At 43.4% G+C, this 24,785-nt stretch overlaps 1 protein-coding gene across 3 annotated transcripts in view; it reads left to right on the top strand.

The window, feature by feature from the left end:
* ttll7 (tubulin tyrosine ligase-like family, member 7) overlaps positions 1-24,342 on the top strand; it is an 82,350-nt gene extending 58,008 nt beyond the window's left edge. For 2 of the 3 annotated variants that reach the window (XM_080882476.1, XM_080882477.1), the window contains exons 15-21: positions 1,510-1,741; positions 4,932-5,227; positions 6,272-6,406; positions 8,941-9,021; positions 10,920-11,080; positions 16,655-16,828; positions 22,561-24,342. In XM_080882476.1, coding sequence (XP_080738602.1) covers positions 1,510-1,741; positions 4,932-5,227; positions 6,272-6,406; positions 8,941-9,021; positions 10,920-11,080; positions 16,655-16,828; positions 22,561-22,681 — 1,200 coding nt within the window. In that variant the 3' untranslated portion in view covers positions 22,682-24,342. Of the gene's footprint in view, positions 1-1,509; positions 1,742-4,931; positions 5,228-6,271; positions 6,407-8,940; positions 9,022-10,919; positions 11,081-16,654; positions 16,829-21,636; positions 21,742-22,560 lie in introns of all 3 variants that reach the window. The other variant, XM_080882478.1, reaches the window with a different exon arrangement.
* Positions 24,343-24,785: the final 443 nt, after the last annotated feature.

Genomic DNA, 24,785 nt, shown 5'->3' with positions numbered 1-24,785 from the left:
CAAAGCTAGGTTTGTTATTGTTGGGGAAAAATGTTCAGGCGGAGAGAGAACAAAAGGTGGAGAAGAAGAGAAGCGGGAAGGCACAAAGAAAGCGAGCAAGTGTCCTCGGGTTTTCGTCCCCTTTTTCCTCTTATTGACTTTCTTTGCTCTTTCTTACTCCCAACTCTGCTAATTTTGACATATAGCTCATCACAGTTGGCTCTTATCGTGTCACCATCTCTCCTCAGCTCATCACTTGATTTTACCCAGTCACTCCCACGTCTCTCTTTACACATTTTCTCTCTCATCTCATCCTTTCAGGGCTCTCCCTTTGTCTTTACCCTCCACTGTTTATTCACCGTCTGTCCTCGCATCCTTTTCTCTCTGTCCTCTTGTAAGAGCCCCTTTCTCTCCATGTTCATTTCCGTTTCTCTCCATCTATTCAGTGCCTCCTCTCTGTATCTGCCATACTCAGATTCACCTTGTCCTCCTCTTTATTTCTCAGCCCATCAATCTGATGTTCCCATCTTCCCTTTTATTCTCCTCTCATGTATTTAATCTCTCTCTGTCTCTATCCTCCATCACTCACCCACACAACTACCCAGCAGTGGCTGTGTAAGCCCTGATCACTTCCTGTCCATTAATTTGGGTGGGCTGACAGCATTGCCCGAGCTGACTGTTGAATAACAGATGTGTAAATGCTTTATTAATGCTTTCAGCGTGTCCTTTTCCACACACTAAATTTAATAAACTCAAAAAGTAAAACAAACCAAAGCAACAAAAGAAAGCTTGCGTCTGTGAAGCATCACAGCTGAACGTTTAGGTGAAAATACTTACAGAAGCAGGTATTACAGCAGCAAGTTGGTGTCAAAGGCGCTCTTAAAAGTTTCCAGAGCTCTCGCTTTTTCATTTGCACAAACAAATTTATTAAACTAGTTAAAGAAAAAAAATTACAGCATTTACAAAAAGCTGCTTCACTTTAAACTCGACCTTTACGTGTCTAATCAGGCCACATTTGTTCTGCGCGTGAAGCCAGCCATGTTCCTTTTTATAGGGACAGCTTAGAAAGCAGCGAAGGTGTGCGATTGTGTATTTGTGCATAATGAGGCTGCAATTACGTGCACAGGTGTGGGCATGCGGGCCGGCCGTGTCACCGGCAGGTCTCCCAGTGACAGATGGTAATGAGCTTTGGGTGAGGCGAGGCTGACAACGTCTCAACATCTTCATATTTATGTGTGTGTGTGTTTATCTCGTTGCACTTTTGTCCTTGTGAGCTTCTGGTGGAGGCGCAGACCTTTGGAAGGAGGACGCTTTCCCAAAATGAGGTCATTTTGGATGGTTTGGTTTTAAAAAGCAAATAAATTCAGTGCAGCGTCCCAGGAGGATAAAAGCAAAAAAGATGTTTATGTGTGCAAGAGTGTGTATCCATGTGTGAACTGTCTTTCTTTTTTTCCTGTATAATTATGAATGTATGTATACTACTCTATAGTATGAGTGTAAATACGTCCTGTATCTGTGTACTCTTGCCAGCCCCTGACCGGCATGCCAGAATGCAGTCAGACTCCAAGACGTCAGCGACCAGACTACCTGGCCGACTTCACCAGCGGCAGCAGCGCCGATAACTCCTGCTCCTCTTCAGACGAGGAAGAGGAGGAGGAGAGGAGGAAGGCGGGAGGAAGAAGAAGTGGAGAGAAGCGAGGGGAAAAGAAAGTTTCCTACGACCTTGGCGAGAGCAAGGAGAAGAACTTGGCTGAGCGCTCAGGTAGAGGAGCAGGTTGTCTAAGAGTGTGTTTAATGCAGAAAGCAGCCATCCATCCGCTCGTCCTTATCGTGGTCATAGGTCACCAGGGCTAACACACAGAGACAGACAACCATTTGCACTCACATTCACCTCTATGGGCAGTTTAGAATCATCACTTGACCTAAACCCCACTAACTGCATGTGTTTGGAGGAAGCCGAGTACCTGGAGAGAACATGCAAACGCCACAGAAAGGGAGCTGTTATCTGTCCTTGTTTACTTTCTTCTGCGCTCGCTTCCCCTTTTCTCAGTCGTCTCTTTTCTTTCTGCCGTTTGTTTATTTCTTCCTCTTTCAGCTGAAGCCGTCTGATTACGAGCATTACCCTACTTGCTAAAACAACCTTGTTTTTGAGATTTGTGAATGTGAACAGTCGCACGCCTACATATTTGCACATTTTTAATATTTTGTGTTTGAATTTCAGCTCTGTCAGGATTTACTTTACATCTCAGTCTCTGTCATAGTCAGACTGGAATCATACAGTGGGACTAATGTATAATGTATAACAAAGCTGACATGTATGTCCTGACCTTTGCACTTAGAATTTCAGGACATACGATACGCAGCCTGAGGGATAAGATAAGATAAGATAAGATAACCTTTATTAGTCCCACACGTGGGAAATTTGTTTTGTCACAGCAGGAAGTGGACAGTGCAAAAGTTATGAGGCAAAAATTAGAATACAATGTACTGCAAAGAGAGATTAATTGATTAGCGAGCTATATTGAGCTTTAAGACAGATTTCAGAGAGGTGGCTCTCTTTTGACCTCGTAGATCACCATAGTAACTGATACTGAAAGCATCACCTGGTCCAGAGAAGATTATGTTCAGAGTTTCAGTTCAAAATCACCTTTTCACTGGCTGTTTCTTTTAAACTATATGAATATGTTTTTTATTATATATGCAACCTGTTGAGCCGTAGCACCACCAGTTGAAACTGTGCAGTGAGAAAACAGTGCTTTACATTGGTTATACTGTCCTGTACATTCATTCAGTCACAGAAATGTTTGCATAATGCATGAATGTTTTTATGCTTGGCTCTTTCATAGTGTCCCAATAACAACTAATAGAGCACTGATTAGGAAAGAACCTACAAAGCCTGCTAATGTATCTTTGATCAGATACATTGGTAGGTTTTTTATCTGTACAATCAGTGAAATGGATTTCACTAAAGTGATTTTAGCGTCTTCTTTATTAGGCCACAGGAGAGTGTCAGAGCTAAACAAAGCGAGTAAGCTTTAATGTTTAAATGGATGCACTTTAAAGTTGCAGGGCTCTAATGTGCAGCTGTCGCATTAGGAATGCATCGAGAGCTCTAAAATAAATATATTAACTCAAGTTGGTATATTTATTTTACTGCTCTTGGTGCTCCTGTGATGATCGCGATTTCAAAAGAAGTGAATTTCTGCAGCGTTACTCTCTAATCTTATTTGCAGCAACAGTGTTGTATTTTTATGTTCTGCTCTAACATCCATTCCTCTCATAATTTCTCGGATTGGGGTGAGGACTTTGCAAGGGAAGAGTCGAGTGACGCGTTAATCTCGCCCTTTTATGTGAGCGCACAAATTTAACAAAGAACGTTTTTTAAGGCGGTGACTGGGATTTTAGGTTTTGTGAAGCCAGCTGACCCAAGGAAAGCCTGGTTAGGTTGAACTTGCTTCGCAGTGCACCCACTGGTGTATCTTTCAAATTTATCAACATGTGAAAAAGCACGTTTAGACTTGCAAATTCCCATTTCCAGTTACACGGACACACACAAATGCCGAGAACTGCTGATTTGATTAGCATCTGTGGTGCACGCTCTTCAATAACAAAGCAGGTCAGGTTTGGTGGTTTGAGTTGGCAAGTGCTGCGAACAGGTGTTCATCAGCCTTCTCGTCGTCTAATTAAAGCCTAAGCAGAGTGACCGTGGCCTGTGACTTGACGAACGTGGATCTTTGTTGCCGAGCTGCTCACACTAAAGACGTCTCACAATCGTGGACCTACACATACACAAATGCTGCAGCACTGAAAAGCACTTGAGGGAAGAAAAGTGTCCTGACCAGTGCAGTTCCAGTGAATAGAAGGTGAAAGCAGAGGCAAAGATGAAGAGAAGGAGGAATTTTTATAGAAAGAGAAAAAGGACTTTGTTGTGCACCTTGAAAACACCTTGAGTTTAATGCTGAAATAGTCTATTTTATAGTTAGAGTGATAAGTCTCAAGCATTCCTTCAATTTCACATAAGTCGCATACATCAACTCACTTTCAGCCCTCAGAAGTGAGAAAGGGAGCAGCTTTCACTGCAGCCTATGTGGCGACCTTGGAAGGAAAGAAAAAAAAAATCCCTGGTTGCATTATGGGTTGCCAGTCCAGAAAAAAAGAGGACCCTTGCATGAGCTCATTCTAGTTGTTACAAAGTAAAGGACAAAGCCATGAAAAAGCCCAACTTTTGGACAAAGCGTCTACGGATGTGTGTGTGTGCATGTGTGTGCAGAGAGAGACGGCAACCTTGCCAAGCCCTACTCCATACCAAGCCACCAAAGGACTGCTACGGCTAAGCCACATAATGCTCTCATTTGGCAATGGCCGATCCTCAGAAGGGTTAGCGGCGACATGGACACACGCAAACACACCCATACTTGTGTGCACACTTGATGTCAGACACACACACAGTGCACCAGCAGAAAGCACACACTAATACACTGGCTAGTGGACAAACTGGAAGAGTTTCAAGGGTGATAGAAAGTGTCACTGTGGGTTTTCTACTTCATTTTCCATCTGTGTACATGTGTTCATCTAATGTGTGTGTGTGTGTGTGTGTGTGTGTGTGTGTGTGTGTGTGTGTGTGTGTGTGTGTGAGACAGACAGAGGCATGCTCTTTAATCCATCCCCAAACCAGACAGGACTAATGTTTAGTTTCTGGTTTTGGCTACACATGCTGCGGTTGTTAATAATACACACAGTGGATCACTGGGCCAGTGTGCCAGAGTGCAGCTGTGGGAGTTTTAATGCCACACTTCATCTCCAAAGCCACCCGGAGACAGATAGAAACCAGAGGAGAGAGCCTGACAGTGACGGCGGCACTGAGACAGGCTGAAGAGAAGAAACCGAAGTGTGACAGCGAGTCAGTGAGCTCCTCCCCCACTACTCTTTCCGTCTCTTCTGTTTCTCTACAGGCCGCATGCACTGGAAACCTCCAATCAAGTCGCTCAAAACGAGCACTGCCCCGTCCGCGTCACCGTCGCTTTCTGGGCCAATCCGGCGCTCCATCTCGTGCCCTCGTTCCATCGCCTCCCTGTCGTCGCCAAATGAAGTGCGGGCGTTGTCCACCAGGCCTTCCCCTACGGTTCCCGTGGCCACACCCCTCGTCAGGCCGAGCTCCGCCACGCTCCGCTCGCATTCGCTGAGCCGCAGCGGCTCCGCTCACCGGGTGCCTCACAGCAACAGCCTGGGGACCATCCACTCCAATATAGTAAGATACTCAACGCACGCACGCAAAGTAGGGTTAGACTTCAGAATATGTCGCGAGTTGTCAGTCACAAGAAATGTTCTAAAATGCTCCAGCTAGGATTAAAATAAACAATCGAGAATTACTGTACAGCTTTATCACTAAAGATGGAGGTGCGTATTCCATCATATCGTTACCCTTTTCACCCTTTCTGACATATTGTACCCAGACCCGCTTAGTATCGTTTAAACAGTCCGGTCAATACTGTATAGGCCCGCTGGAGCCCACAACAATAACCTTCTATTATGTTGCCATCTGTTGCTTTCCACCTGTCTCCTCCATTCCCCTTCCTTTTTTAAAGTGCCCTGGTAACCTTTGGATGCAGTGGAATCAAATAAAATAGAGCCGAATGAGTTTTGGCATTGAGAGCAGAACAAAGTGGAAAGCCTTCATCCTGAAAGAGGCCATAGCAAGCACCACAACACGTAATGTCCTTCCACGTGAATACGAAATGACACGAGATCCACTAATTTCACCCAGTTTTTCGCCATCTTGCACACTCGAGCTTCAACTGCACAGGAAACTAAATATAGGTTTAGCAGTGAATACGCTGCTGTAGCATAATGAGCTGTATTTCACTGAGCTTATTTTGAACGTTACGGAAACTCAGGCGGGAGCAAAATTTATTGGTGAAACTGGCAGCACATAAATCTCAAGCTAAATTTACTGTGATAAATAGAAATAAATAATAACTGATAATATATTTATAACACATATATAAAATGTGAGCAGTATAAATACATTAGTCATTATGTATAAATGCTAAAAACTTAATATATTCAAGTGCAACTCCGAAGAACTCAAAATGTGATAATAAAACAAAAATAGAATTTTCTCGTCACGTTCAAGAACATAATACCATTAAGTAATGAGTAATTATAACAGAAATAATCTGGTAATGCCCCCGATTTTTTTAGGCCTAATAAACACATCCGATTACACAATATTATAAATTAAAAGCTGTTTTTTTTTGTCGAGTTTTAATGCTTTGCCTTTACGTGTGTGCAGGGCGATCCGTTGATAAATCTGAGGAGTAAAGAGCAGGAGGCAGAGCTGGTGCGTCAGACCCTGGCAGTGCTCACCGCCATGAGGATTAGGTTTCCGGGCAAAACTGAAGAGGAGGCCGAGGGTGTGCTGGACGAGGTGAGTCAAGGATCGCCATTGTGCAAAATGTGAAAATAATTCACAAAATAATCAAAAGGTTATTTTTGCGTGTAAGAAAAATAAAGTGGAAGACAACACGGAGTAGTGTCGAGCGGGAGTCCAGACTCGCGGTATTCCCAGAGCCCCTCTGTGACCAGGTGCGGTCACTGTGCAGCCTAACTAAAAGTGACCTCCTCACTTCCCTCACAATAGCCTGTCTGCTCTGGCTCGGTTCCCATTGTCTTTCAAACGACCCCAGCAGCAACCTGTCGAACAGTTTACCGCCCCGCGCTATTCCCCACTGCCCCTTTGTATCAATCAGTTCCTCCTCTGCTTCTGGTCAGGCCTGGACATCCCGGTGTGTTCGTGTTTTCACAGGTGTGATTGTGCTACAAATTATTACTCAAATTTATGTAAAGAAATTGGCTCATAAAGCTAAACCTAGGAGTTAGGAACTTAAAATAGTGGTCAATGAAGGATACTTTTGTTTTCTTTAAATATCTGTTAAAACAATCAGCATCTGTGTGCAGGTAGCTAAAGATTGAGATTAATACACACATTTTCCAAATGATAGTAACAATAATAATAGTTTCTCAAACAGAGTTACACAAGCCAGGTAATAAAATGCAAACCATGCAAAGCTCGAGGATAAAACTTACAAATATATCAAGCAAAGTAACCACATTCTTAAAATGCAATAAAGTAACAACGACAGAAGCAAATGTAGTGTTGGTCTGGATCCAAGCAAGGCCTACGTTAAAAAAAAAAAAAATTGGGCCATCATGTGAGAGGTCAGACAGGCACTTTATTAAATGTCAAAAGTTAAATGCTCATTATGTTGAGGTAAGTCATGTAAAAATGGACAAACAAGTGACAATTCTTGAAAAATTAACAGCATTTTTTTTTGTTGTTAGGGCGAGCCACCAGCACCTTATTAGTGGCTCTCACACAAACACCTTAAAGCAAAATGTGTGCGTGTGTGTCTGTGTGGGTAACATCTGGGTGTGTCAGGGTTGTGGGAGACAATTACCGCCACACCTGTACTGTTAACGAACCCTAATGAGAGCGCCGTGGAAACGCAGACGAACAGCTGCACCTGTACTGTTGACTCTTTGCCTCAGGAGAAAACGAGTGTTCACTTGGCATGAAAACAATCTTTGGCGTTTTTTGCTTTCCGTGATTTAAACTTGGGTCTAATTGGGCTAATGATGTGTTTGTATCCGTGTAATTGGCTCCTTTATCTTTCATTCAGAACCGTCTCTTTTGCCGGCGTTGGAACCAATAAAAAGATGAAATTGAGGGTAACTTGTGCCTGTACAAAACACATTGTGACAAATGAGCACGCAGCTTACCAGACAAAAAAAGACCCAAAACGTAAGAAGCGTTAGATGTGCTGCGGTAACCAATTTCTCACCTTGTTTGTTGGGTTCTTACTGAGAGAGAAAGCTAAACAAGTAAACAAGCAACTTTCTAGAATGTGAACAAATTATTTGCTGCATTGGTTTGTCTGTGTACGGTGTGTACATGTGTTACTCGTGTAGGGGGTGGGGGGCAATAGATGTTTATACTGTCACACTGTGGGGACTCGTCTCTCTTTTGGGGATAAAAATGCAAATTGTCCAAGTTTAACTGCAGACTTGGTTTAATGTTAGGGTGACAGGGGCAGGCAAGAGGTAATAGACGGGGTAAATGTAAAGGAAAGTCAACGTAATGTCCTCTGAAATGATGGAAACCCAACTCTGAGCGTGAGTGTGTGTGAGTGTGTGTGTACACATAAAGTTTGCGCTGCAGCTTCCCGATGGGAGCAGTGTTTGTAGGGGATCTAGCACGATACGTGTGAGGTATGTGCACCAGTGGGGAGATGTAGACTGTGTCAACATGACAACAATAACAGTGCCTTTAGTCACACAGTAATGCTGGCAGTGGGAGCTTGTGCATTGCAATATCCAGGACAGCTTTTGAGCATAACAACACATCCAGGGTTTTTGACTCACAGGGTCATAACCTGTAAAAAATCTATTATCATTATAACTCTTTTGTGCTACATGTAAATGATATATTTTATGTGCATTTTTCTTATTTACAGCTTTTCTGAGATACTCTCTCAGTTTTAAAGTACTGTAAAAGTGCAGGTTTAACTGTTCTCTGGCACTGCACTCTTTAACTTGGCAGTGATAAGTTGTTGTATAGTATCTTAAGGTGGACAGGGAATCTCTACAGAATAAGTTTGACCAAGACCCGCCTGCCCTGGAGTCAAAAAGGTGCATCTGTTTCCCCCTGGAGGTGTATTCCTGGCCTCGTATGCTTTCTTATTGTGACTGAACTGCACAGCACAGTAACTGCCCTTTAACACACGGTAATAACCCCGAGGTAATGATGGACTGCTACTGGGAGACAGCAGTAGCAATGTAGTCTGTTTTGGTTTGTTTTTTGTTGGAACGATGCAGAGGCTGTTATTAATAATTGAACTTCTCTGCAGGTAATCTGTAGCAGGTTTTAAGGTTACCTTGTTAACTCCTACTTTTCTTCCACAGATTCTGGATAACTGGAAATATCATAAACCAAAGGTCGCCTCCTACTGGCTGGTGAAGCTGGACTCAACCAAACAGCGGAAGGTGAGTGTTAGAGCCAGATGTGAAATGGCATGTGAGAGCAAGCAAAGGTTGCGCTGTTTCCTAAACCCAGGCCCAGTTTGTTCGTGTCAGTAAAAAAAGATAAAAATAGGTGCAACTACCAGTAAAAGTAAAGGTTACTAAATCAGTTTGTGCGCTTACGTATTTTGCACCTTGAGAAAGGAACTCCCAGAAATACATATACGAAAAAGTCGCAAATGGGCTTTTTTACACCAAACCTCTTAATCTGTGCAGACGTCCACATTTCAGGAGATCTGAGCGAGGTCACCTGACTCGTCATTCATAGAACAGTTTGGCTCCAGGTCTGTATCAGCTCCCGTTGTTTTGTTTCAAATTGTCACTTTCTGGTGGATTTAGGGCCAACTGAGTATCACTGCTTTTGGGAGCAGACAAGAAGGCAATCCCAGCAAACAACAAGAGACGGTTGCAAAAAAGAGGTTATAAAAAATAAAGTTGTAGCTTTTTTTTCCATCTGCAAAGACAGACGGAAATGTGGACTTTTGAATTCCAGAGAGCAACGTCCCAAAACCTGATCTTTGTCTAGTTATTAGAACTTTTTAAAAATACTCGTCAAAATACTAATCAGTGCCTCACACACTGTTGTCAGAGGCGTCATTCTTGGATATGTTAATCCTGGAACTGTAAAACAAAAAGATCCCCGTTTTTCTTTTGCCACCTGCATAAATTGCCTGCCCTTGCCGGCGCCGGGTCTGCGCTGTCACCTTGTACAGAATGGACGTTGTTAAAACCGGCGAATGTGACAAAGATGTCACCTCTCCTACCTGTTTCTCTGAAAGCTTTTGTACAACTTTTAAAGCACGAAAAATAACCTCGAAATCAAACTTCAGAGAGCGAGAGAAAAAAATAAGACGAGCATGAAGATCATTACCATGTCAGACAGTGAGAGGCAGACACACCAAATAGGATGTAAACAAAACACAAGAGGGGACAAGACATGTAATGGCATCCAGTAGGCGTGTCAGTAATGATGTGATCTCTCAGCCAGTGCTTTCTGCACAACTGCGCTTGGCCGTGTTGTGGGCTGCGGTGGTGCGAGCTGATGTTTTATTTGGAGTGGAGCAGCCTAATGAGCAGCAGGCAGAGGTCAGGAACATAGCGCCCACCGCTCTGCTATCTGATTACCATACCAAAACATATCTGTGTGTGTTTACTCATCTATCAGTTTGGCTGAGTGTGTATGCATGTCTCACTCGCCTCATATTGCTGTTGGGAAATCTGCCTCTTCGCATCCCAAACACACATGCACACACACACACCGTCCGATGGGCACTTCAGTAATGAGGAGCGAGGAATCAAAGTCAAAAGAGCCACAGTGCTGCACTCTGAGCGGGGTGAAAAGAGAAAGAAAAGGAAGGAAGAGAAGTCAGCGAGGTGGGGAGGGATGGGAAAACGAAGAAGGGATGACGGAAGGCTGGCGCAGGTGTCCTTAGACCGCCCGGGAACTTCTGACACCTTATCTCCAAGACTGACGTTGGTGCAGCAATTAGTCCTCTGCCGTGCTCTCCACTGTCTGCCCCGGCACTTTGTGTCCTGCCTGTAGAAGAGCCTTAAAAGCACACAAATGAGAAATAGGCTGCATGTCTCTGCATGCAGTCTTGCACGAGTCCACAGGCCTGAATCCGGAGATAAACCCGCTCAAATCATTTTTATCTTTCTTTATGCACATTATGTGTATATATGCGATTGCAAGTTTGCTCTCTGTGTTGGCCTCCGTCATTGCTGATTTTAAGGTGAGATTAAAAAACGAAGGAGAAAAGAAATGACAGGTGTAGCATTACTTTTCCCTCATGTTCCCATTCAAGCCTGAGCCTCTCTGTCCTTTTCATCCCCAACTCCCGCTCACTCTCTCCATCACTCAGGTGCTGGACATTGTACGTACCAATGTGCGCTCAGTGCTGCAGCGGATCTGGAAGGAGCCGGACGTGGAGAGCCTTCACCTCTACCGGCTTTTTAATCGCGTCTTCAACAGGCTGCTGTGGAGCCACGGCCAGGGCATGTGGAACTGCTTCTCCAACACCGGGTAGGTCCAGTCGGAGCCAGGTGATGGACTGGGTTCGGCCACAGTTGTTGCAACTGTGTGCAGTCAACTGGTCTCTGAAATTGCTTCAAAGATGGGAGCAGTTCTGGGACCAGTCGCAGTCAGTCGCTGTCATCAAACCGACTTTGATGCTTTGAGCTGTTTGATTAAACAGAGTCAAGTTGGCATTTCTGTGTAATGTGTTTGCGATAATGCCACAATTAACTGTGATACACCTATTGCAAAACAGACAGACACGGCTTCTTACCTAAATCACTGTTTTTTTCACTTTGCAAACAACAACATGTTAACATTCTTATGCAGCTTCACTTTTCACATAGTAAATCTGCAACAGGATTTAGAGCTACACCAGTTTTTCACACTTATTAAATATTTCTGACTGAATATTCTGATTTCCTGTGGCTCCCCTGCTGCATTCTCGCCGCTCCATTTAAAATATTCTGGAAATGCTCCTGGCTCGAAAGCCTGAGTAAAAAAGCGAAACGACAGAGCCAAAGTTTGGGGATTTTTTGCTCACAGCTTTGAGACATCCAGCTGTGTGAATTACGGACTCCTTCCCTCTCCTTCCAAAGGAATAAACACTCAACGCGGCAACTATCACTCGCATCTTGAGTGCAAAATAAGAAATGCTTTACGGTGTTAAACTTTGTGCAAATTACAGTAAAAGTTCTGCCATAAATGTTTCATTATTTCATGGAGTGGAGTTTCGCTCTTTGACTCCAGCTGGTCACAATAATCTTCTGTGTTTATAAATTAAATGGAAATTAATTGCAAAGCTTGTGGCTGCCTCACACCAGGTGACCTGTGCTTCTAAAGACTGAGTTTGAGGTTTCTGCACACTGAACCTCTGGGCAACCAGTTTGTCAACGCAACTGCTTACAGTGGATCCCAGCCAGCAAAGAAATTCAATGCGATCAGTCTGTAGTGTTTGTCGGAGGCTGCTGTCCTATTTTTACTCTGCTGTGACTGAGGCCTTAGAATGACAAAGGAGTTATTGGTAGGTAAGTTTGGGTGTTTGGGCGAATATATCGACTGTCGTCGACGGGTTTTACAAGGAACATTTATTTATTTAAGTAAGTTTGTTGATAATGTTGGTTGAAGCAGTCAACAGAAATAAATAATACCGCTGTTTTAACGGCACCCTCCTCAGAGTGCGCCCAAACGTAGCAGCGATTCATTTACTCAAACTCATGACAGAAAGAAAGAACAGCAGTAGCCAATGTTCAGAAAAAAGCGTTTTATTTAAATAACAAAACACACAATGGTGGGGAGGGAAACAAAGACAAACTGGCTTCTTTTTTCTGCTGTACCCTGTTTACAGGCCGATCCAGTGTTTATCTGTCTGACACACTCGACCAAACAACAAGTTAAAAATCGTCTCTTCCAGCTGCGATGTAACGTTAAGTCTCAAATAAATAAATAAAGGAATAATCCAAAGAGTAGCTTCATTCCCTCCAAACAAAACTTAAATTCTTTGACAGGAAAACAAGCATGTTTCCTGTTTACTGCAATGTTTGCGGAGGTGGTTAACAATATTACCGGCGGTGTTGAACATGCGTCCTGGAGGTGTGCTTGTGGCTGGTATACAAGGATATTTCCGTGACTTCACTGGGAGATGCATTGTCCAGACCAGTGGATCGTCTTCTCCGCCTACGACCTCCTCGCTGAGCTAACAGTCCGTTTCTATCTGCGCCTTCGCCTCCAGTCTGTAATTGGGCAATTCGTTCGTCCATGTTTGGACTTCTTCTGTGTTCTAAACGTGCAAATCAGTCCGTGCATGATTGCATTGCTCCGTCCATCAAAAAGTCTGTGCATGTGCAAATGTATCGCCTGTCGTCGGTTATTGGACTGACGATTGTCAATTGGAAAATTTTTACATTTCACCCAAACTTATTGGAAGCGAGCTAGCTCATCCACCCTGGTGCCATTTTATATTTCAAGGTAGAAAACCTCCTAGAAAGAGACTGGATGGACAGAAACAACTTGAAGATAAGTTGCAGAAGCAAAAAAGAAAAGAAGTAATTAATTGATGAAGAAATCTCTGCACAGAATCACTAAAATCACACATCGGATCTTTTATTGAAATAAAATTCAGGTTGAAAATCTATATTTACTGACATCCATCCACTGCGTAATTTCTCTCTAAATGGGCACTAAAAAGATCAACCTCTTGAAGGCTGCATACACACCAAATATCAAAGTCAAACGTCGGTTGTGTGCATGGATCCAACAAGCAGGTTTTATTGCAGACGCACACAGAGCGGTGCTGCAACGGAGATAAACAGACAATTGTTGCTGATATTATTTCCACTGATGCTAAAATGGCTCTTTCAGCTGAGCGTGCTCCGGGGTCATGCGAAAAAAATGATCAGTAAAAACGAATCTACGCACCTCTGAATGAAACCAGCCTCGTACCTATAATGTAACATCAACTTAGACGGTAAGCAATTACTTAAATCAGGACTTAAAAAAGAGACTTTGAAAAATTGCCCGTGTTATCAAAAAGAAGTCGCCTGAATGAATGGAAATGTTCGGGGAGTCTAATTCTTCAGAAACAACACAAACAAGTGATTACGCTGCAGGCCAATTACACTTACTTTATTCATTGCATAATGTCACTCTTCCATCTCCATAACTAGAGGTTCTTGCACTACACAATTTCCTTCATGTCCTTAAGCCCATTTTTCATCAATATATCAGTTTCACTGACAGCAGGGACAATTTGCCATTTTCTTTCAGTATGACTGCGGAAGAAATGGCAGCTGAATGACAGAGAATGAGTGACAGACCAACCAGACCTAACTGCACTTTCCTGAAAGCTTTTGGGCATGAAAGAAACATGTTAGTCTTTGTAGATAGGGTGCAGATTCAGGTCACAAATCTGGGCTGTTAATCAAGGCTTTTTCACTGGTGAGAGCAAGAAGAAAGCGAGGGGAGGGACAGAAGCAGGGGAAGGTGAATGAAGGCCTCTGAGTTCCTTCACTTTAGGTTGTTATCTGATACTCTGAAGTTTTATTGTGCCTTTATTTATTTATTTCTACGCTTCTTGAAGCGACAGAAGATGAATCCTCACAAGATGAATCACTGCGGTCACAGCTCACTTGATCATGTCAGGAAGACGCACCGTCCAGTTTCCACTTGCTTAAACACGCAAAAAGTAGACACGCATACCTACAGTGGGAAAATACATTTTTATTCCACGAGACATGTCAGACACTTTACTTGCAGTGCAATTATTTTGTTTCCTGTAAAAGCCTGACTTGTTACCCCCTTATTCTAGTGTGCCTACATTTAAGTATTCGTAACTATAATTATGCTGTAATTTCAAATAAAATACATTGAAATTCCATTAATAACAGAGGAATTATGCCCTTAGCCGTGGGTTATATTATCAAGTGTTACTGAATTTTCATCTGTTTGAATCTCAGTGATCTCGACCTGCTGAACATTTTCCAAGTGCAATCATTTAGGAAGGAAGTCACCTACTACTTTTATTCCATAGGTGCATCTACTAGGAGGCTGAGGGGTAACGCTGGTGGCTGCCAGTATCTTTGTCTCTTCTGGGATAAAGGTGTGACTTCCTCACATCTCCTTCCTTCCATATTCCTTACAGTTCACTTGTTCAGCAGCGACTTTTCTCTTGATGCAGTGGGCTCAGAGGATGTAACCTAAGTCGCTGCTCTAAGTTCTCCATTTGTCCCTTCTCAATTAAGGGAGACTGGGGAGGAGAGTGAGAAGGTGATGGAGATTAAGGGGTTGATACGCAGTGAGAGAAGAAAGACAGCAGCTGGACAACTCCAAACTTTTGTTTGCAGGAATTTGACCGATGGCTGTCTACGTTTCGGGTCTTGAAGAGCCCTGAAGATGATGCAAATTAGTCCACCGACCATTCACACAAAATCTTCCCCGCAGCGTGGTGCAGAGGTGTGGAGGGCTGAGTGTGTTTGTTTGTGCGTTAAAATGTTGCCACAGTCAATAACTCTGCTCCCTCCTTCAGTTTAAAATCGAATTTTGACTTCCACTACTGATTGCAGCTTTCCTTACAAACTACTGTATACGGGGATCCACTGAAACTCTTCCTGGTGTACTAAATAATATGTAGTAATGATTCTGGACACACAGCCTCTATTCATTCACTCGACTGACCACTTCTGCTCTCGCTTTTTCTCATCCGTCTGTCCCAGTCTGAACGTGGCGTTTACAGACAGTAACCGATAATTCCTGCTGTATTTCTGAAAGTAAGCAAACATTTTATTTTTTTTATTTTTACTGTGTGATCGCACAGTCAGTCTCAGGCCGGCTAAAACGCTCCGAGTGCTCGACCAATCAAACATTTTTTATCGCTTCAAGCTCCAACCCCAGAGGACCTGAACTTTCAGAAAATACTACCTTCCCAGGGCTTTTAGGGGGCTAAACTAATTACCCCAGAACTTAATTTAGACCTGGTTCCCTGTGGTTGAAACATGTTGAATTCCTTCAAAAAGTGCTGCTCCCTGGTGAAAGCTCCCGTTTTATGGAAGTGTGGCTGGAGAAAAAGTGGAGGAGCGACCGAGTGAGAAAGAGACGGTAAAAAGAGAGCAGAGAGATTGGGCAGAAGGGCTATTGGCTCATGTGGCTCATGAGGATTAACCAACCCTAGCCTCAGCCACCCCCATCATGCTGCACCCCGTCCAGCTTTTGTCTGATCACAGCCTGCCCAGGATCATCCAGCTAGCTTGCTAGCCTATCGTCTGGCCCCTCCCTACAGCGGGCCACGGCCCCAACACGGATGAACCCAACAGGGGGCCCTGATATCACATGGAGACAGTGAAGCGGCGCACCTCGGATAGCACACGCCAAATCCAAGGGGAAGCGCTCCCCCCGCAACCTCCTCTCGGTCTGTTGTTTGATATTTTATCTGAGGGACTTAACAACAATCAAACAGCCTCGCAGCTATTGTTGCTGATGAATTCAACAGGCTTTGAAAACGACTTTGAGGAAGAGAATGGAAACGCACACTGTTTTGAACCCTTTCAGAGGAGCCACCCCCACCTCCCAAGAAGTGAAACGGGGTAGACATCAAAAGTACCCCCCGGGGTTGTGTTCCTCAGTTGTTGAGGCTCTCTCACAGTCAGGGGTATGTCCGGGGTTGTAAAGGGGGTTAACTGTACCAGGATTTGTTTTATCCCCCTCAGTGTGTCTGTCTTCCTGTATGTCTGCGCTGTGTACGCACGCATGGAGAGGGAAAGGCTGCGTGTTTGTATGTGGTTATCATGCGTACACTAGACACTGTACATTAAAATGATACTTTTTAGATGCCATTGACATCCAGCTGGTAATTTTGTGCCTGGAGGGAGACCGAATCGGCTCGACAAAGACTTATAGGGAACTAATTTAACAACAACGCTGTCATTACATTGTGCAAGCAACATTGACTTCATAATGATGAGTTAAAGCGAAAAAGAAGAATTTAAATATATATATGTGTGTGTGTGTGTGTGTGTGTGTGTGTGTGTGTGTGTGTGTGTGTGTGTGTGTGTGTGTGTGTGTGTTAAACTACTTCTCTCTGCTCTGCAGTTCATCTTGGGAGACCATCTTCAGCAAGAGCAGTGAGGTGGTGTCACCCCAGGAGCTGCAGTGCTGTCGCAGGCTGGTCCAGCTGTGCCGAGACTGCCTGTTGGTCGTCTACAAGTTTGTCTCAGAGTCTCGCGGTTCTTTGACCGGACTCAGCCCGGAGTGGGATGACACCAGGTGAGATGGACATCCGAGCATTTCAGCTGTATTTTTGAAAGATTCTTCTAGCTTCCCGCTGCCACAGAGAGCTAATTATCCATCCTCCATACTGTATAAGATCTGAGGGTGTTCAAATGTCATAGGTATCCTCGTGCACAATGTTGAGATTAACTCCTGCAAAGAAAATTGAATTGAACTGTTTAAAAAAATGGTAATGGATTGGTCCAGGAGGCATCTTTAGAAATGGGTCTCAAATTCATTATTATTACAGTTAATTACCAGCAACAGTTTAGCCATAATGGTATCGCAACAAATTAAAGGAATTAGACATTATTTGCTCTGCACATCTCTCCACTGGGCTTCTGAACAAAGACACTTATTTCAGTGTCTTCCTCCAATATTTAGGTGTAGCTGGAAACTTGTTAAAGCACCTATTAATAAACTTACAACTCTGACAAAAACCCACTGAAACAAAACTGATTAAAGTCACTGATACAGACAGAAAAAGACTCTGATTTAAAATTTCCAGCCCTATCATCATTATACCTCTGTCAGAAAACATTTGCTCTCTCGCCTCCGCAGAGCCTTAAAGACATCATCTTCATTAGGAGACCCTGATAAAAACAAACAAGCAAAAAAAAATCAGCCTCATTCTGTTTTTTAAGGTTGATCCCCGCAGGAGACAGCAGCTTGGGTTTGTAATGAGTGAACTTTTAAATCACATATGCTTTGGGCTGGCAGACAGGGAGGGAGCTGGGTCGGCAGTGGGAGAGAGGGAGTGTGCTGTTAACAGGAAATAATGGCCCACAGATTAGCGCTCAGGTTAGCCCGGGGGCCCCTCGAGGCCTGCTTAATTCAATTAGACCCCAGATGAGCCTGTGCAGCAAATGACCTTACGAGAGAGAGCTCCTTATTTCCTGGGGCCTCACTTTACATGATTCATAACTCTTGCGCATATTTTAACAGGCTATCACTTTGCACCTACTGTATAAAAACCTCAGCTGTTAAAAAAGTATTAAGGGTTTGTGTATGGTTGAAGAGCCGGTTTAGGTTTTGACTATCCTGCTCATGTTTTTTCTTAACTCAGTTTGTTCAGATGTGATAACGCGATGAAATAACTAACAACTAGAATTCATAGCTCCATCAAGCCCAGTGTGTCCAGATACTCGCTGTAGGTATCCTTTAAGCACGCGTTGGTGTGTCTCTCCCTATTTCTTGTGTCTATATATGTCTGTGTAAAAAAAGCTTCCCATTTGCTGCTGGACCAACCTCTACCCATGGCTCCACTCCTGCTGCTGTCGCTGCCGCTTCCTCCTCCTCCTCCGTCTCTTCGCCCCTCGATGCAGGTCTCTGCTTGGTTTAGTTCTGCTAAACCCCCGCCCCCCTCCCTTTCCCCACCATCTTCCAGCACTGTCCCTACTCACTGCTTTCTGCTGCCTCCACCACCCTCACAGCTGTAACACAGGCTTGATCCCACTTGCCCAGAGATGGTTGTTTTGGCTGCACAACCAACAGTCTAGCATGGTCTCCTCTTCTGTCCCTCACTAGCATTTAATAAATAAGCCACGCTGAGATTAATTGATACGGCAAAAGAACAGGATGTGTTTTAAATGCTCAAATAGAGCAAAACGGTGACAAAGTGTGTTCAGAGGGAAAGAGGCGTATTCAGACTGTTTGGAGCTCTGCTGGTCAACCCCGCAACCATTCGGCCAGCTTGCAGCGCATCATCCTTTTTTAACCACATGCTTTACAACTGCGCCTTTCACTCAGTGCTTTTTATCAAGAGCATCTCACCCCGAGTGCATTTTCAGTACGAGTGGCCTCGGCGGGAGCCGAGCGTCTCACCTGCACCGCATCAGTGCCATGATCAACCCTAAGCACCCCTCTCTTCTTGTCACAAGAAGGCAGAAATTGGCTCGGCTTCACATGGCGTGGCTTGCAGTTTCACGGCACAAGTGGCTCGCATCTCTCCATCAGGCATGCAGGGGACAGTTGCAACCCACCACCACTTCAGATAGCTGAGAAGCAATTAGGATTATTTTGTCATTGATGCATAAGCTTTTTATGAGAGGGTAAATTGTGTGTGTATGAGAGCGCGTGGGTGTGCATGCACATGTCATGTGACTGTTACACAACGATCATCAGTCCCTCTTCAGTAACTCGCACTCCACTAACCTCCAACTACTTTTCCTTTGCTCTGTTCCCATCCAGCTGCACAGGAAATTTGGAGGATATGTCACTGTTTGATTGAGTTTATCTGTTTTTAAAGCAACATCTTCCACAAAAAGTGGAATTCACGCTAAACTTTGGAAGGTGCTTGCTTTTGTTTTCTTGGTGATGCGACATCAGCTGGACTAAACACACTGCATCTTTGCATGACAGACAGATTGTGGATTTTGCTTAAATGAATATTTGCATCACACAAGTAATGACCATTATACCTAAACATTAGAATGTGGTTAATGGTTGCTTTAATTGAGACTTTTAAATAAATACATTGTTACTAATTACTTTACAATAATAAACTGAAGCTTTCAGAACTTTTCAGGCCTGAATTAGAAAAATGAAATACACTCATCCACCTGCTGTTGTCAAAGACTGCAACACTGCAGTATAATAAGACCATATTCATTATTGACACTCATATTTCTTATTCCTCAAAGGCTTTTAAGGACATGTTTTTCATAGAATGATCCATTTGTATTGGGCTTTCCTTTTTAAATCTTATAGATAGCTATGATGGCCTCAAACAGTTTGCTATGCAACATTTAAATGAGTTTTGTACTGTAAATTCAACCCACTGTCTCATGTGCGTGCACACACATACACCAGCCTTTGTCACACATCAGCGTTGATCGGGTCCACGGGGTCTCCATTGTTGACCACACCTGCCTGCTCGAGTTCAAGCATCCTCCCCGTGAGAACTGCCCCGATCAGGTGTGTCAACAGCCTGGCGGGGTTATAGGCAAGTCCTTCGTCCTGTGTGGGCAGATGAGAAGAAGTAGCCAAATAGCCCCACTAATGACTTTCTTGTTAAGCTTGGAATTGCTGTCAATACCCAAAGACAATTTTCCCATGATGACAAAAGTTTCAGATCCTATTAACTTTCATTTGTCTGAAAACTGTGGCAGTAATTAGGGTTAATTGGGGTGTGGAGCTGAATGAGGGCTGCAGATAACCTTCAAGCCTCTTTTGTACCTCTTATTTCTGATTGCATCAGCTATCGCAGCAGTCTCCTTCTCCTTCCTCAGTCATGGTGTTTTGTTTTGTCGGGGCCTCTGTCATTTCACTGCGGCAGTCGAATTTTGATGGAGGACTTAAGATCGGCCTGTCAGGAGGAATTGCACTAGATCGTAGCATTGCATGTATGGATTGGTGCATAGAGTGTGTGCCTGTCAACTGATGAATTGAAGTAAAGCACAAGTGCATGAATGAGCCGCAACCCACTGGCTTTCAAGCATGCACATTGTTGCCAAGACCTTCTTAACAATCAAACAGAGGACAAACCTGGAAGAAGCTGAACGAGGGTCCAATTAAATGCAGCCTGCAGAGATGACAGCCATTTGGACATGAGAAGATCCCCCCCTCATCTCACCCCATCTCACCCCTTGCCAGTATCACCACAGTGATTCTTTTTATGAGCTGAATATTCTCAAAGTGACTAGCCGAGGATCTCAGAGAACACACACTTGGCCCCTAATGAATGTTCGGTATTCAATTTTCTTATCTTTTTTTCCTCCCTCGTGTCTTTTCTTGGAGTTTACAGCAAAAACTTTGGAAACGAACTGAAGCGTGACACTGCAAAGCTACAGAATTCCCGGTGGATGTAGGGTGAATCTTTACATGTTTTAAGGTGTCGAGCACAGAGAGGAGAAACATAAGTAAAGCAGGAGTTAATCCAAAGGGTGGCACCCAACACCGTGTTATAAAATCGCTCTTTTAAGAGCGCACTTTGAGCTACCTGCTGGGAACGTATGTGAAAGGCCGAGAGCAGAGCGTATCCTGCAAACCTCTCTGGGGTTTAAGTGGAGAACTTTGAGATGAAGTGTCAGACTGAGCCATTGTTCAGCCGAGTCCAGTCACAGATGAAGATGATGTGCTGGAGGGATACCTGCGGCCCACTTGAAGCCGTTTCAAGGACACTCTCATTGGAGTAAATCAAGTTAATTTGAATCCCTCCTAACTCTCCTGGGTCTGGGGCTGTGTTGAAACAGATGCCCTTAGCGACATGCTTTTTTTTTTCCTCCCCTTTTCCGGTCGACTTCAGAAGAAGCTGCTCAGCTAATTTGTCCAAGAGCTATTTCACAAGAAACGAGGGCTGTCAGAGAAAAAGTGTGCTATCGCTGCTCTGGCTTAAAAGGAGATATTATTTCTTCGCTCTGTAATCCTCAGCGCCAGTGGCTCCCTTTTGATTAGATTGTCACATCTTAAGAGCTTCCATGGGGACCGTTCCCTTTGACCATTGTACTCATTTAACTAAACGAATATTAGATGTATTTTTATTATTAGCTTAGGATTTTTGCCACGGATATAGCAATAAGATCGCATAATGTCTCATATCACAATATGAATGTGTGCTGGGAAAGCCCATAAATGTAAATCTTGTTCTAAGCGATCAGTCTAGAAGAATCCAAGCATCCCGTCTCATGTCTTCTGAACGCTACCCTAACATTTGCATAACCTTCAGTTAACCTTGTCCAGGATCCCGATCATCTCATCTGACATTTCTCTGACAACCATACCTGACTCATTTCCCTTAACTAAGGAAGATGGAAGCGGGGTTCAGCCCTCGCCTTGACTCAACCTGACACTGGTCTCATTCTCAGGTACTGGAACGCTGTTAGCAGGAGCTGCCTCACTGCTCTGTCTCGGTGGAAGGTGTCATAGAAAAGTCTTAGAAAGGTACTGACGCCTGTGCCTCGGAATGATAGGTGAGGATTTTATGTTCATGATACCAAATAATGTAAGGATCAAAGCTGAAAACGCCCAAAAAACAGTTGTACTGAGAGAAAAGACAGTCGGTATGAGGTCCATGATTTATTACTGTACGAGCAGATGCATAATTACTGCACATAACCTAATTAAACAGGACCGCAGCTAAGAGCTCTGTGTGTATGATACTTTAGATTTGGTACATTACACAAAACTGGAGCTGAAAAGATTAAAAGATTAGAACATAAATCATTATTTTGATAAACGCAAGAATCGCCAAGCAAAGAGAAGAAAGCCAAATGTTTATTATTTTCATCTTTTTCAATGTGAAGATTTTTTTATTTGTTTGTTTTGGTTAAATGTGATTTAAAAAAGACTATTTGGGGCTTTTTGGACCGTTGAACAAACAAAACCAAACATCTAAAGATGCCATCTTGGTCCGTGGTGATATGTACAACTGGCGCTTTTTACTTTCTTCTGGAATTTTCTAAAAAAATAACGTAGCTGTTTTAACAAGTGCTGCAGTTCATACGGATCTCACAAGTCTCCAGTTTTTCTTTTTTTCTACTCTTTTCACTTTTCTTTCCTTTTCTTTCTTTTTTTAATCTTCAAACTTCCAAGCAAATATTAAAGTTGAATTGTGCAAATGGAGATGGTCATAAGTGGTAGAACCATTAATGAAAAGTTGGCTATATGCTGTCTCAGTGCCTACTCAGGCGCCCCGACCTCTAAATTGCGACCTTTGCATGACTAATCCTCTCATTATGTTCATCCTCTCTCCTAATCCCTCCGTCCCTCGCTCTTGTCCGTCTGTCCAGGTATCTGCTGCCAGTGACCTCCCAGTTCATCATGAAGTGGCCTTCGTCCAGCTTTGGCAGCATCTCCTCAGCCGTGCCACGCTCCCGTAACCTTTTTGCCGCCAGGATGGGCCACTTCTGAGGTCACCGTGGCAACCCTGGCCTTTTGACCTCCCCTCTCCTCCCCAACCTCGCCTCCCTTGACTTTTTTAGCCAAACCCAGATCTTAGGTGTCCTGGTATAGATCTGAATTTGGTGCTGCTCTGGACCCCAGGTTGGGGCCTGGTTTTGGCCCAGTCTCCTTGTGGAAGATCAACAAAGCAAGGCTGGATGATTTGGGATCGCTAAAGGGAGCTGCTCACTCTGCTCAGCAGACCACCATTACCCTTGGTCCCCTCCCTCTAGCCCCTCGAATGCCAGGCGATGGGCTTGCCCCGCGTTTCTCATTGTAACTGCTGTATTATACTCACTGTACAGTTACAAGTCATGGTACTGTAAAAGAAAAGAATAACAAACACTAAAACAATGCAAGGATTATTTATTTATGTACTTATTTATTTTCTAAGGTTTTTCCATGACTGCAGTGAATGCTGATGCATAATGCACATGGACTAACAAAGCTATCCATCATTTAAATTAAAAAAAAGTGGATGTACAAAACTTATTTTTGCCGACTATAATCAGTTATTTTGTTTCCATTTTCTGAAATGTTGAAATGTTATTTATTTCGTAACTTATAAGAGAGGCTTTATGTTAACAACAGTCACTTTATGTTCTCGCTTTTGGAGGTTTTTTGCAGTCCAGATGTGGTGCCCGGAGGACCCGAAAACGGGTCGCCTTTTGAACGCTAACGCTTCATGTTTTCCCTGTGTGATATTATTAAGTGCAGCACTATTGAGCAACACAACGGTTAGAATGTCAGTGTAGTAAAGCCGAGCCTATTTGCCTCTTTAGAGAATGAGACGACTTTAATGCCACAGCATCAAGAGCCAAACCTCTCAGAGAGCGCACACCAGTTCCTAATATGCACTTTGCAGTTTGTAACAGAGAGAGAAAAGTGGCTTGCATGACTAGATTTTAGTCCCTTTAGACTCTGATGTAGTGGTTAGACAAAGGAGCTGCGTTTGGAATATACTTGAAGTTCTGCGTTGACATTAATTATTCTCATCTTCTTTGTGTTTGGCTGCACTGAAAAGAAGACACTTCACTTTTATGTTTGTCGTCTCGAGTTTGGATGCGTTAGGGATGACGAGGATCTGTTGCACGATTTAGAGATTGTTCGACACGCTGAATTACTTGGCTGATCTGTTCAAATGTATTGTACTGTAACAGCAGAGATTTGGCTGGGATGAGCAGCTACAGCCCCCCCCCCAACACCCACCACCGCACTGTAGTTAAGTGCTCGGGATTTCACAGATGTGCCAATAATACGCACGTCTGCATCATGTGTTGGTTGACTTTTATTTAAGGTTAATGTGTCATGAACTACTGTAAGCCTTCGGTTAAATGATTAAATGTTAATAGGGAGAAACATTGTGTCCATGTTTCGTAGTTTACTATGTGTACTAGCCCATGAGTTGATAACTAGAATTTCAAAGATGGTAGTCTGTACGCTACGGTGCGTTTTGTAACAGTTTTGACTAACAAGTGTAGCAGCAATGCTGCGCTAAATCTGCTCAAACTGAACTCTCCCCTCGTCCCCAGCATCCGTTCACAATGCCAAACATTTTTATTTTGCCTGATTGATTTGTCTTATTTAAGAGCTGGACTTTTTCATTGGAGGTATGAGATTTTTAATTTTACATAGCAATAAAATATTTAAACAAACTGATTTCACCTTTTTTCTCATTCATTAATATTATTATTACTTTTTTACACTATTTTAAAAAGTGGCAGTGTAGTTACAGATTGTGCTCTGCTTTCCTTTTCAATCAAATGTAGCCTTGGTGCTGAATTGGAAAATTACAGAGAACGCAGATTAAATGGAAGATTGTGAAAAGGAGACAAAAAGTAAGCCGAGTATGACTTACATTTTAAAAAAGAAAATGTGAAGAGGAGTTTCGCTTTTACGACCCCGTCCGCAAACCCTTGAAAGCCACATGAAAATGGGAAATAGGTGCAAAGTCAATATTTGTTATGACCACCAATTCAATTCAGTTTGTTTTATAGCACCAAATCAGAACAGCTTTGTAATGTGACAATTCTACAATAATAAAGAGAAAACCCCAAAATCAGATGACTCGCTA

The sequence above is a fragment of the Rhamphochromis sp. 'chilingali' genome, assembly GCF_963969265.1.
Source record: "Rhamphochromis sp. 'chilingali' genome assembly, chromosome: 5".
NCBI classification, from domain to species: domain Eukaryota; kingdom Metazoa; phylum Chordata; class Actinopteri; order Cichliformes; family Cichlidae; genus Rhamphochromis; species Rhamphochromis sp. 'chilingali'.
The sequence above is the reverse complement of the archived record's forward strand: the minus strand, read 5'-3'. Positions and strand labels throughout refer to the sequence as shown.